The 14566-nt window shown below is 31.6% G+C and overlaps 2 protein-coding genes across 2 annotated transcripts in view; one reads left to right on the top strand and one right to left on the bottom strand.

Moving 5' to 3' along the window:
• Nucleotides 1-816: 816 nt before the first annotated feature.
• Nucleotides 817-2281, bottom strand: LOC143195234 (uncharacterized). Its single transcript, XM_076402219.1, has 3 exons — nucleotides 2021-2281; nucleotides 1796-1963; nucleotides 817-1693 (listed from the first exon to the last, which is right to left on the bottom strand). The coding sequence occupies exons 1-3, from the start codon at nucleotides 2208-2210 to the stop codon at nucleotides 831-833; spliced, it is 1221 nt and encodes a 406-aa protein (XP_076258334.1). The 5' UTR covers nucleotides 2211-2281; the 3' UTR covers nucleotides 817-830.
• A 3377-nt stretch (nucleotides 2282-5658) lies between these two features.
• Nucleotides 5659-14566, top strand: part of nAChRalpha1 (nicotinic Acetylcholine Receptor alpha1) — a 33857-nt gene continuing 24949 nt past the window's right edge. The window contains exons 1-4 of the mRNA XM_076402218.1: nucleotides 5659-6073; nucleotides 11585-11776; nucleotides 11875-11919; nucleotides 11987-12096. Coding sequence (XP_076258333.1) covers nucleotides 11594-11776; nucleotides 11875-11919; nucleotides 11987-12096 — 338 coding nt within the window. The 5' untranslated portion in view covers nucleotides 5659-6073; nucleotides 11585-11593. The remainder of the gene's footprint in view (nucleotides 6074-11584; nucleotides 11777-11874; nucleotides 11920-11986; nucleotides 12097-14566) is intronic.

The following is a 14566-nucleotide window of genomic DNA, read 5'->3' as shown; positions in this document are numbered from 1 at the left end:
TTCATCCACAAATCAATTGGGTTTGATGGGAAGCATGTAGATATGATTATAGAAAACAATGTTCGTATTTGATGAGTGTGTGATGATATTACAGCATCATTGAGAGTTTGATCCCAATGAGCGTCATTTTCAAGCAATTGCAAACGTTGACAGGCTTCTCTGTAGGATCCACACAATTCACCATCAACAGTTCGTAACTGTTGGAATGATGTTGGGCCACGTACATTGACTAATAGCAGTCGTAAATAAAAACATTCATCATTGCTTGGATGTACTGAATAAATCCGGCCAATCGCATCGGTGGAATATACATCTGTATATCCTGGAACTGGTTTTCCTTGTTTCCATCGTATAAATCTCCTTGAGGATTGATTCCAGGTATAATATTTTGGCATTTCAGAATATAGCAATGTTTGTGCGAAATCATCGTTTTGGCATGTCTCAAAAAAACTGGTTAATGTAGTAGATGGTGGCTGAGCAGCTCTTTGTACTGCGTTCTGTGCTGTAAAATACACTCTTTGTCCATTTTCTAAATGCACAGCTAAGTGAACAACAGAAGGGTGTCTCTCATGAATAGGAAAAGAAAATATTCGCCAAACTGCTTCATTACTACTGACATAGCGGCCCATTTGGTATTGGGTAACTTCATCATTAGAATTCTCTGCACCAATTCCAATCACAGCCATATCACTCCCTTTGGTTACATATTTGCAAATGTATTTAATCGATTTCACTGAATGGCAAGATTCAACGTTGATGTGTGCTTTGAATGTCTTTGATAAAATGGGTGAATATGGAACAATCCAACGATTATCTATTTCAATATCTTGTTAATTTAATTTGACAATTGTTGATTTTCCATTGTCTGCTGTCGATCTGCGACGATACAATGGATAACCGTCATTACCAGTAATTGTTTCCGATATTAATGTCCGTGGATATCGTTTTGAACATTTACCATCCATCATACACGGTGAATTTTGATTAAGAGTTCCACAGGGACCATGTATCATGTTTTTGATAACTACCTCATGCAATCCAGGATCTACTTGTACATTAGGGATTTCAGCTGATATCACTGCATCATCATTTGGCCTTACTTTTTCAACCAACCAAATCAAAATGTGTGCATGTGGCAATCCTCGTTTCTGCCACTCCACAGAATACATCCAGCAGCGTGTCTCACCAAACACATTATGTTTTACGATGAAATTCATTAAAGATTTCAACTTTTGTCTAAAGACTCTGGCTGTAATATCATGACGATCAATGGATGATTTCCCAGGTAATAACTCCTGCTTAATTTCTATCCATTGCGGATTGCATGTAAATGTGATGAACAAATCTGCTGTACCATAATGACGAACATACGACATGGCATCTTGAGCATATTCGTGCATATGCCGAGGGCTTCCGATGTATGTTGCTGGAAGAATAGTCATCCGACCGACATTCTGTGCATTTCCATCAGTATTAATCGCATCTCGAAGGTGAATATACTCTTCAGATCGGAGTTTGGTTTGATTCAACCTGATGAATGTTAATCTCTCCGTTTCAATTTTAACATACATGTCATCAACATATTTGTGATATAATCGCCGACATTTCAATATGTGATTATCTGCATTTTCCCGAATCATTAGGCGGTATGAATAATAGTTCATTGGACTGACTTTTTTGTTGGTTTCAGAACCTGTAAACAGATTTTGTTTTAATAACATTCAAATATAAAATTAAAATACATAATATAGTGACTGAGATATTATCGCCATAGCTAAACTAATATTTTAGTTACCTGTAATGGGATTTATCATTTTTATTGATAAATCGTAGCCATCTTCACCTTGCCAAAATATAATGGGATATTGCAGTGCATCATATGAGCGGTGTGTTTCCTTTATAGGTTGTAATTGAAAATTCCGACGATGTAAAACAATATCACGGGATTCCAAGTTTTCTCCAACTACAACGATAGCAACTTCATCAATAGTTGGTGCATTAAAACGTCTTGTATGTTGACCTGCAGGTGTTTTATCAGCTCTGATTACAATTTTGTGATTATCGGATGGCATCAGATCCAGGGCAGTTTTAAACAATATAATCAATTGATTGTGTTGATGAAATAAAGTTTGTAATTGTTCTACAATAGACCTTTTTACTAAATTGTTATGTGCACAACGCAGATCAATTTCTTGTGGTGAATTGCCCATAAAATAAATTTGCAGGAATTTGTTGTCGCTATCTGACACTGGTAACAGTGAACCTGCTCTGTGATATATTTGCCCTTGTATCTGTAAATAAAAAAAATATTATGGTGTGGTATAAATTAATGGATTGTCAATGATCAAACTTAAATAATATTTGATCTTAAAAAGTATATATTTAGTTTTAACTAATATCTATCAAATATAAAATATAATAAAAGTGTCACTGAAACTGAATCACCATATAATATGATGACTAAGTGATATATTTCGTAATGATTAAGAAATTGAAGATTAGTAACACATCTTAACTTTGGTGACAGAAAATTTTGTTCGCTAAAATAATTATGAGTAACTGCTATAATACATACCTTGAAAGTTGGCATAAAATTTTCCCGAACTGCATTTGTTGCCCCAAATGAAGTCATTTGAAAGCAATTGTTATATTGTTGAATATGTGTCAAAAAGTGTATAGAATCTGTTCCTATTCCTGAAACCAATGAGTACAATGGTTCTGGTGGTGGATCCAATTGTATCAATTTCACTTTACCATTTGCGCAACACAATCCATTGGCATCGTTTTTGTATTTTAATGCCTTACAGTGTGAGCAAACCAAGTTCATAGAACCAATAACAACACATTGGTAGTTACTGTAGTCAATTGACACATCGTAACTGAAAGCAGCTGGATTCAAACTTGCGCGATTATTAGTTGAATGTCGCGCTCGCGCTTCACGCGTTTGTGATATCCGAATTCTTTCACGTTCATTTCCGTCGTCACGTTCTTGTGCAGTACGATTAGATCGGTAATTAGCTTGGTTTATAGCATTTCTGGTTCTTCTACCTAAATTGCTTCGTCTTATAGGAGGCATATCAAATATAAATTATTTTTTCACTAATCACGAACTAAACAAACACTAACTAACTAAACACTCTGCACAAAACACGATATACGAATTTGTTTCGTGTATCACTTGACAATTCATCTGTCATCTGTCAAAAGTCATCTGTAACAGACAACTTTTTTTTTTAAATTTGATATGACTTGAACTCAAATCCTTTTAAGCCGTACGAATTGTTTTATTTATTTAAAATTTGAATTAAATTTTAAACAAATAAAAAATTTTAAATAAATAAAACAATTCGTACGGATTAAAAGGACTTGAGTTCAAGTCATATCAAATTTAAAAAAAAAAAGTTGTCTGTTACAGATGACTTTTGACAGATGACAGATGAATTGTCAACTGATACACGAAACAAATTCAAACAAAAAGGGCTATTTTTAGGGTTTTTCCAGCAATAATTCTAATTTTTCTCGCCGTAAAAACCATCCCTGAACTTCAACGAACATTTTAAAAAAAGATTTGGCCAAATTGGTCCAGGCGTTGTTGAGTTATGCGCTTAGGAACATATTTTGCGATTCATTTTTATATATAAGATTATTACATTGTTACTAGTCGTTTCCGACTAACCTACAATTTGCCTTTATGATAACATAAATTTAGGTATATAACTAGGAGGACCCACCGCCCTATCTCAGTCTCTGGTGAAATAATGTTTATACATCTCACTGCTGTATTTTTTATTATATGCACTTCACTACACAAGATCAGATGGTTTAATTCTTTTGTGTCTGTGTCCTATTCTGGTGGCCTCCAAAAGCTGTATTACTTCAATATTCTCATGAGAATGGAGTCTTTCCTCATGCCCCTTGTAATTCTCTTGGAGGAAATTATAGTGAAAAATAAAGTAATATATAATAATGTAAGTAATAATATATACTTTATATAAGTAATATAAAGTAATATATAATTTTAACTATAAGTTTGTTTTTCGTTTAATTTTTTCAAGAACCATTGAAGGTTGTAGTATTTCCATTGTTTTTTGCTATTTTCTCCGAGATTTTTAATTTTTATTTTGAATATATATTTTTTGTCCCAATAATTATCTAACATACATTATCGGGAACATACATTATTTTAAAGGAATTACAACAAATGATGTTACTGTGTACTCGGGCACAACGGGTATATTTGTAAACAACTTCATGCTGAAGTCTTACTAATAGATTTAACTTTTCAGTATGTGTCAATTCGTCGAAGTGTAAACAAAAAATATTTTAACTAAATCAAATGTTCTGTGAAGCTTATGGTAACCGTGCTCTATCGAATTCGACATATACAATCTGGTTTCGACGTCGTGATCTTATTGAAATCGTACTAATGATTACTCGATGAAACCATCAATCGCTATCGATTATAATTGATTTATTTGATTACGTTTGAGCTGTGTATTGTGCGAAAAATGTCCGGAATATGAGCAGGCACAATGTTATCCTACAGCATGACAACGGTCGATCACATGTTGTGAAACCAGTGAAAAAATACTTGAAAACATTAAGGCGGAAAGTACGCACGCCGTATTCTTCAGACCTTGGTCCTTCTCATTATTACTTGTTCCTACATATGAGTAGTGACCTGTCTGAAGAACGATTCACTTCTTTTGAAGATACCTAAAAATGGGTCGATTCGTCGATACTTCCAATATACACATTGTTCTTTCGAGATTGACTCAATAAAATTACCTAAAGATTGAGGAAAAGTAGGGAATATCGATGGATAATACGTTAAATGATATACATTTACCGATTTTATACAATACATTTTCATATTAAGAAAAATATATATAAAGCATTTATTTATAGGCCTAATATTCATTTTATTTCATACATATATATTTATATTGTTTTCTTTTAACTTTGTATAATCTTTGATTTTTTTTTTGGATAATATCTTCATAATTAGTGTATAATTTCTAATCATATTGCAGTCGCGTAAAAGATAATTGACATAAAACTTATTTTTTAAATTAAACGTTGAATTTTTAGACAGAAACTTTTGTTTGGAATGGTTAAATTGATAGTTTTAGTGTTATGAAATATCATATCATTAACATTATCATGTAACATCATGTTTACGAAATAAACTTTTTTAAAAACATGCAGCTCGAACGGCGGAAAACATCGTAAGTTTTTGATAAATAAAATATCTATTACATTATGTAAAAATCTAAAAACTGTAATAATATAAACAGTATCGAAAAGATAATAAAATTTATTTTTAAACAGAAAACTATACTGTCCAAATATTCAATTCATTTTTCTGTAAATACATCTGACAGTATCAATAAAACCATCTCCTTATTTATCACTATTGTTTCATGCCAAATATCCGGCTATAAACTGGCCTATAGCGGACGACAGACCAATCCATTACGCCTGTCATTACACGTAAAAATATATATATATACTATATCGGCGCCCTCGTCAAATTTCGCGAAGTTCTGCACGTTCTGATAATCGGGGTATTTAAAATCGTCCCAGATATATAGTAAGGTAGTCACAGTGTAGAACAAAACACCCCTCAGCAGCCTTAAAGCCACCCTATCGACTGACGTAAAGCCGTCGACAGTTTCCGGTGTAGATCGGACGACATCGGGACCAACCCCGATTGAGATTTTGTTAAAGGATGCTGCAATGGTTAGTAACTTAGGGTTGTTCCCTGAAAACGGTCGAGGATTGAGGGGGGGACGCGCGTGCCAGGACCACCCTTATGTGGGACGATTCTCGTACGTGAAACTGGTCGAACCGTCAAGACCTTTGTCGAGCACGCATATAAATCGCTTGCATTTTCATTTGGTGAGGTCGTCCATGGCCTGACCGTCCATACACAGCAGGAAAGGCAGCGTGAGCTTGACGATGTGTTGTGTCAAAGTTAAGAAAAAAATTAAGTGATCCTGTTTATCGTCTAGGAGAAGAGGGTGTGTACGTGGATTTCGGGAGAATTATGTAGTTTTTCGATCAATTTTCGGTAAGATATTTTGTACAACGGTATCAAATAAATAAATGACTTGTTTCATAGAAATAGCTTTTTTAATATTAGGTACAACAAAGAATGTTATAATATTAAACAAATTGAAATTCAACATTAAACAATCTAGATATTTTTGTTAATATTGTGAGCATTATGTTGCAAGTAAAACTAAATCTAAATTATTTTGTTGGTTAATTAAATTTTGATAAGTTGCCTATTTTCCACTAAAATTAAGTACAACTTACTTACTTACTGCCAGTTTTATTTACTCAGATAATATGAAGAAATTTATTAATTTTATTGTTTGATAATGTCTGAAACCCTAATTATTTTTTATACAAACCAATGCATATTAATAACGTTAATGTATATTAATAATAACTTCAAAATATGAATATTGGTTCAAGATATTTAGAGGAGTTCAATATGTAAATAATGTCCGAAAAGATTACTGAGACCCTTAAATAATAAATATAACAAAATTACAACAATATTAAGCGTTCTTGAGAAGTTACTGACAATTATATGGAAATCATTGGAATGACACAAAAAGATTGGAAGTGAATAAATGATTGATTATTCCTGAAATTTTATTACAAATATATGAAAAAATAAGTTATAAACTGGAAATAATTGTTTTCTATATAAAATAAAGATCAGTGTTGAAAAATAGATTATTTATTTTTAACATCAACATCAATACCGAAAACAAATATAGGAATTTGTATATTTGATGGAATTAGGAGAAATGTTGTCTTAGCTATTATTAAAACCAGAGAAATAACAATATCAAACTCAATTTCAATAAATAAAATAAATATATGAGTTTGTATATTTGATGGAATTAGAAAAAATATTGTCTTAGCTATCGTTGAGGCCAGGGGAATACAGTACAGCTGATCTCTATATATGATAATATATAGAGATATAAATTAACCTAATCAAAGTAAAAGCATCAAAAGGTCATATATGTGTATATATATATATATATATATATATATATCATCATATACACTTTTGAGGAGAATTAATATTTGGAGTAAAAACAACAGACGAATATTGAAATATCATTTATTGTCTGATTATAAATAACAATTATCTTCAACAATCTTATTTTTAAATATATTTGTCTTTAACAAAATTAAGACAGTTGCTTTTATGGGATAAAATTGGCACAACTGTTCCTTCCAGGTGAAAGTTCGCCAAACAACAATAAACTTCAGTCGTAACTTGCAACTTGCCTCCACTATTTCCACCGTCTCGATCGTCCCCCTCCATAACTCAATCAGTGAAAAAGTAACTTAAATAATCTGTCACCTAGGAAGCGAGACCCGTTAAAAGACCAATAAAACTCTTAAGTGCTGAAGCAAGCCCTTCATTCAGTCTTGTTTCGATCGATTTGTCCATAATCTACCGTCTGAAATAAATCTGATAAGGTGTCTGAACGATGGAGAGGACCTCCTCGACGCCGACGTTTAACCTGGAGGATAGGGCGTGGTGATAGGGGGGTGGCTTTGTCCTTCTTTTTATATCGGGAACACAATAGCTATTTGGGACCCATCGTGCATTAATTATTACCTGCTTGAAACGTGTCATCCTTCGATTTATTAGTACGTAATACTGCTTTTTTTTCATACATGATTTATATTTTGTGTTGAAATTTCTTTGCTGACAGCTTCATGGATGTCTATGATCCTATTTAAATCCTTTTTAAAGGTGAAATTCTAAGGAATTTGGTGTCTTAACTGACATAGTACTGGATACTTCTTCTTCAATTTATATATACCAAAGCTCAAAGTATAAAGAACATATTTTTCCAATTTTACACAATAAATTTTCATATTAAGAAAAAATATTAGACAATTTGTTATTCTCCTAATATTTAATAATCTGCCTAATCGGCAATGTCTAAGTGGCATGTCTTGTGTGATTTACATAATATAATGACACCTCGTTTGATTAAATTCCCTCATATCGTACACAAAACTGTTTGGTGAGTGCAGTTAAGTGCACTGAGTCCTTCGTAGATCTCTCTGTTACTTTGGATCATACTCGCTATGGATTCTATAAAAATATCGCACATACAAGAGAGTGAATACTCCACAGTTTGATATCATGCGTGTAAAAAGCCGTAAGATTTGATTAAACAGCGGAAAAATACTTCCGAAAGCTAATAAAGTGCACTTAAAAGTTTACATGAACATAATATTATGAAAAAAATGTCTTGGCGATTTTCGCAGTTTTAAAAATTACGATTTCAGAACAATTAACACATATTGCTCTGGTGAACCAAAGGTGAGAGATTGGAAGCCCGAATGAACTGATATTTTAACTGAAACTGGCTGTAACTTTACTAGAGAGACGGTGAAATAATGACAAGGCTCAAGCAAATTCCTGCAAAGAATGTTTAAACGAGAAATATACTCCATAGGTTTTTTTGGTATTACTTGGGTCCACTATATGAGTTGGCTGAATAGTTGCTATTATCTCTATAGTAAATGAAGTAACTTCTAAGGTCGTAATTTTTTCGATATGGAATTTTTATTTATATATTAGTTTGTTACTAGTTGTTGCCGACTAACCTACAATTTGTCTTTACAATAATTTCTAGTACAAATCTAGGAAGACCCATCGGCCCTATCTTAGTGTCTGATGTAATACTGTTAATGTGTAATACTGCTATTAAATTAAATGTACTATTAAATGTAGCTTCCTAGACTACACGAGATCAAATGGGTTGGTTTATTTTGAGTCTTTATCCTGTTCTGGTTTTTTCCAAGACTATTAGTTCGATATCGACATGAAAATGGAGTCTGTCCCCATGTCTCCTTGCAATTATCTTAATTTCCTCAAAGTATAAGTAATCAGTCCTGCAGTATCTGGTTGCATTTACAGTACTTCTTGGGATTTTGACACGATTGAATTCCATATATCCATATAATATATATAATACAACTATGTTGTTTAATACAACTATTAATACTAGCACTAATTACAATACATTTTCTTATATTTTATATTTTATTTCTTTTTTATTTTTATATATTATTTTTCTATATATATGGAAGTACAGTCAAAAAAATTTGAAAAGTACTGAGTAACAATACATTTAAAAATAACGATATAAATTTTATAAAGCGCAGTGATTTTAACAGATAAAATGTATTAAATATCAATGTAGTTTCCAATATAGTACGATCATTCACGCCCTTAACTTTATATAGTAACAACAATCCGCAAGACCGTTTTAAATTATGTTACATTGTAATTCTAATCAATAATACAGAATATCTAACAGTCTAACAATAACAACAAATACTCATTCTCTCACACATTTTGACTGGGCAATATCTGTCTTGACATATACTTCTTATCTGCCAAAGCCATTTTTAGTGATTTATAAAGGGCAATCCTACTTGGAGAAAGTGTATCCTTCCATAGAAAAAGTTTGAAATGTTATTTACAGTTAGACTTCTTAAGGAGTTTGTAGTTGACCAATAATGTATTCAATCATTATTTATAAAGACTGTTAATAATGAAAATTCTACAACGGTCTGGTCGGGACAATAGGCTCAACATCCTCAAATAGATATTTGATATCCTTAAACAGATATTTTTCAGATGATCGATTAGGATATTAGTTTTGCTGTAATAGTTCCATAGAACATTCTAGATATAAAGATAGCGTCATTCGTTTACTCACTCAAAAGTTATTGTGCTTTGAAAATATGCTTAGGCTTATACTAAACTAATTTATCATGACGAGTTCATTCCGGAAATGTATATGTTATAGAAGAACCTCACATTTTAAAAAATCTATGAAATTCGACATCGCTAACTAAATTTCAACCACAAAACAGTCTTGCACCTCTTATATAACACTGTATACTAAAAAAGTTTAGACTCCACATGAACAATGAATATTTTCCATTTGTGCTCGTAAATTTCCTGTTGAAATAAAATGAAATCAAGATATCTCTTAAGTAAATTGATTACAGGCGATGAAAAGTGAATCACATCCGACAAGAGTGTGCAAAAGACTCCTGACAGAGGACTGGAGATGTTTTAGTAACAATTGCAAAGTCCGCTTGACGTCAAGACTGGTGATACTTGATGGGATTCGAGAGGAATTGTTCATAATGAGCTGTTAGAACATTACCAAACTATTAACTCAGATCTCTACTATCAACAACTAATAGATTCGAACCAAACGATTTAAAAAAGCGCACACTTATATATCAATATGAAAGGCTTTGTCTTCCATCATGTTAGACACACATCTAGACTTTTGCACATTATATATCCTAGACTTTATTATATTCTATATTAGTATATTTCCAGTTCCATCCGAGTACCAGTTGTTGAAAAAACTCATTTAATAGTATAAATATGGTTTAAAAAGACAGGGAATTATGTATATAAAAGTGGCAAAAGGTGTTCGACTAAAAAGGCACATATATTATTAATTAGTATATGAAATTTATAATGAAAAATTTACATTGAAAAAAACTGACATTATTTTTATCGCAGTCCATTTTAATTAGTGAGTATAGCAATACTTTCATTATTGTTTTTTGAACTATAGAGACAAATATCACATTTGTTCCTCTTTTATATATATATATATATATATATATATATATATATATATATATATACGTTATAAAAATAACGTTAGTCGGTATTATGGATATTACCACGGTAGCGGTTTTCGAAAAAGCCTGCGGAATGCGAGATGTTCTCATAGCTGTCAATGAACTACGAATAAACAGAATTTTATATCTTAACGACATAATTCGTATTGATGCTGTACGTTTACTGATTTGAGCAAAATTACTATCATCAAACGGTTTATATCCTGGTTTATGCCGTTCCTTACCTTCTTGTGTTGATTCCGGCTCATAGTGATGTACTCAGATCTATCGGATTTTCATGAATTAAAATAAAATTAAAATAAATTAAACTCAATTTAATTATTAATGTTCTGTTCTGAGGTTAGATTGTTCTGATTTTTTGTTCCGTTCTGTTTTGTGTTCTGATGAATAACAACATATTAAAATGGCATCGAATTCTTGGTCCTTTGGTGAAAAATGGATAGAGTTCCATGAATTTTTGGACAACTTAGTATAAGATAGATATAATAATATTGAATAAAAATGGATATAGTCGAAAAGTTGGATCTAAAAGTCAAAAAAATTGTTTATAAGGTTTAATATTGTATTAAATTATAGTAAATATTTATTTGAAACCCAATAAAAAGTTAAAATATACAAATCGTTTTTGAACCATTTGCATGTAACATAACCAAAAATTATGTCAGGCGATAAAAATTTATTAAACTATAAAAAGAAAGTCGACAGAAGAACTACACCATTAATTTTTCGCTTCCAAAACATATCATTAATAAACCGCCTTACATCTCGCCCCGAATAACCTTCGATCTTTTCTAGTCTGGCGCTCCCAACTCGTTCACCTTGACGCCATTCAGTATTTTATACTTTGTTCCAGACAATTTCAATGGATATATTCGTCGAGGTCTTGCTGATCTTGGCTACAGGATTGGCTCATGCTAATCCTGATGCGAAACGGCTGTACGACGACCTACTCAGCAACTACAACAGACTGATCAGGCCGGTGGGTAACAATTCGGATCGTCTAACTGTCAAAATGGGCCTTAAATTGTCACAACTTATTGATGTGGTGAGTTTCATGTTGTCTCCATCACTATATACTGCGGCATATGATATGTTAAAATAATTAATTGTTTAATTTTTGACTAATTGTATATTATTTTTCAGAATCTGAAAAATCAAATAATGACGACAAATGTTTGGGTTGAACAGGTAATCTTAGCGCTGATCATAAACACGATCAAGAGAAATTATCCTAACCATTCTTTTTCTACTGCAGGAATGGAATGATTATAAACTGAAATGGAATCCGGATGACTATGGAGGGGTCGAAACGTTGCATGTACCATCTGAACACATATGGCTGCCGGATATTGTCCTATATAACAAGTAAGATCCTCTGGTTTTTATATGTTAAGTTAAAAGTATCGTTAAATCATCTCAACAAGAAAGTAAGACAACGTCAATGACATTTTCGAAAGTAAATGCTGAGTACTGATAAGACTGTATGTTAATTTTTACGAATAATACATATATCAATTATTAGGATCAGAAATTATTAGCAACGATATTTACGAGGGTAAGGTGAAATGTCCTCGGTCCAACACAGATATTGCTTTCCACTCAGTAAAAATGAATGTTTTCTTCTTGTAATAGTTTCATATATATTTAGTTTTTATATTCAGATATAATTTACTTCACATATAATTAGTTTCAAATTGTTCTTTCTTGTTGTTCTTTTAAAATATTTCTTTGGATTAGATCAGGGATTAGCTTGAATAGCATGAGGTCATAAAATTATTCGATTAGGTAGTATTAGACGACTGAGTCGGGAGAAATATCGTAACAAAGGGTGCGAAACATCTTACATATATAATTAAAACTACGAAACTTCTGGATAAGATAGGAGTGTGAACAAGATAATAGCTGTGCAGCATTTACTGAATTCAGATCAAAAGCAAAAGCACAATTTTTAGATCGATTCAGTAGGGATTTGACCAAGTTTGTCAGCAATTTACCGCAGAAACAACATGGGTCCATCATCATATGCCAAGAATTAGACAGATAAATGAGGAAGGGGTTCTGTTCATTAATTAGCTTGGAAAATGCAGAATGAATAAAGCATATATTACTTTAATCAAATGGATGGTAAAATTCTGAACTGTACATAAGGATGCATTGACTATGGAAAAAATTCCGTCGTTTTGGACTGGATTTACTTGAGCATCCCTTCGTAATTTTATTATAAAGAGGTTTAGCGCTGATCTATACTTGTGATAGCAAATCAATGGCATGCGTGTCAGTGATGCTGATTGTTTATTGATTGAATTGTTCGTCTATATTTGAAAGTTGGACTATTACTTATCCTTCTAATGTTCCAAACTTGATAAATTGAAAGTGTTTAATTCAAATAATTAATTTCCTAATAAAAGCTTATTAGGAATATTTTCTCAGTATAAAAAATTATCGGAGATAATTATATATAGTAACATGCCACTTCATCTAATAATATCTGACTGATTAGATAGTGATGAAATAGATATTCAGCTGATTTTCTGGTTCTATATGTATGCAAGGATGCATAGAAGAAAGGAAAGAGTTAGAATTAAATGAAATAGAAAGACTATCAGGCAATACGAATACAAATTGAGAGTTGATCATATTGGGACTACAATAAGTCTCCTCTATATTTTTTATAAAAAAAATTGAGCATTTATTATAATTATATAAGAATGTAAAATTGTTTTATTAAAAATATTGTTATATATTATTTTTTCTCATTTTCATAATTTATAATAATTAATAATTTTTATGATTGATAGTAATATCCAACAGAATTATACAATAATTCTTATATATTATGATTATATATTAATATTAATCAAAACATTTTTCTTAATTTTCTACAACTTATTCTTACCTTTCTAGTAACTCGAGGATAGAGTATCGAAAGAACCGTTTTTTCCGGATGGTTTCTTTCAATTTCGGCTTTCAATTATGTATTAATCAAAATATTTTTCATAATTTTCTACAAATTTTTCATACCTTTCTGGTAACTTGAAGATAGAGTATCGAAAGAATGGTTTTGGTTTTATGGTTTATGAATGGTTTCAAAAATGTTTTAGCTGGTCGTTTTTTTTAGACAGTTCCATTCAGTTTTAACTGGTCATTACATTGTATTATACTAACATCACCGTATTCACAGCAATATTTTATTGCGATGAATTCCTCTTAATGTTGATGTGGTTATCTCTCTCCTGACTGGATTGTCTCTTATTTATTATAGTATATGTATATGTGGTATAAGTTGAAAAAGTTCGGAGTGCCATTACAGCCAATTCATATCGTAGCTATTTTTATTATATCCTCTTTTTCGATATTTCCCATTGTATGTAAACGCCTAGCAATAATTCATCAATTACCAAGCTTGCTGCAAGCTTTTTTGAGGGGGTAGCTTGAAAGGTTTAGCAATTTATTGTCTTCGAACTTAGTTGGTCTTCCAGGCCGTTCTTTGTCACTGACATAAAAATTGACAGTTTTAAATCCTTGAAACCAAAACCGACATTGTGGAATAGTATCACCAGGACTTTCTGCACATCATTGCAGAACTTCGACAGCAGATTTAGGAAAATCAAAAATAATGTATATCGAAATTCCAATTTTAAGCGTTTCGCGATTAGGTTCTCTATACATTGAATAACTCAATAGTACTATATGCAAAACTGTTATTTCATATCGAGAAAAAAAGATTAGTTTATTTGAAAAATAAATTGCTTTTGTTTAATTACCGCCTGCCATTTACAAGTCTTTTTGCGAAATTGAATCCATACGTGGATACTCAAAATGTGAAGTATTGATT

This window comes from Rhynchophorus ferrugineus, unplaced genomic scaffold, assembly GCF_030347505.1.
Source record: "Rhynchophorus ferrugineus isolate W39M unplaced genomic scaffold, kcgeb_rfMv2 rfM4, whole genome shotgun sequence".
Taxonomy (NCBI): Eukaryota; Metazoa; Arthropoda; class Insecta; order Coleoptera; family Curculionidae; genus Rhynchophorus; species Rhynchophorus ferrugineus.
This window is presented reverse-complemented; position numbering and strand designations above follow the sequence as displayed.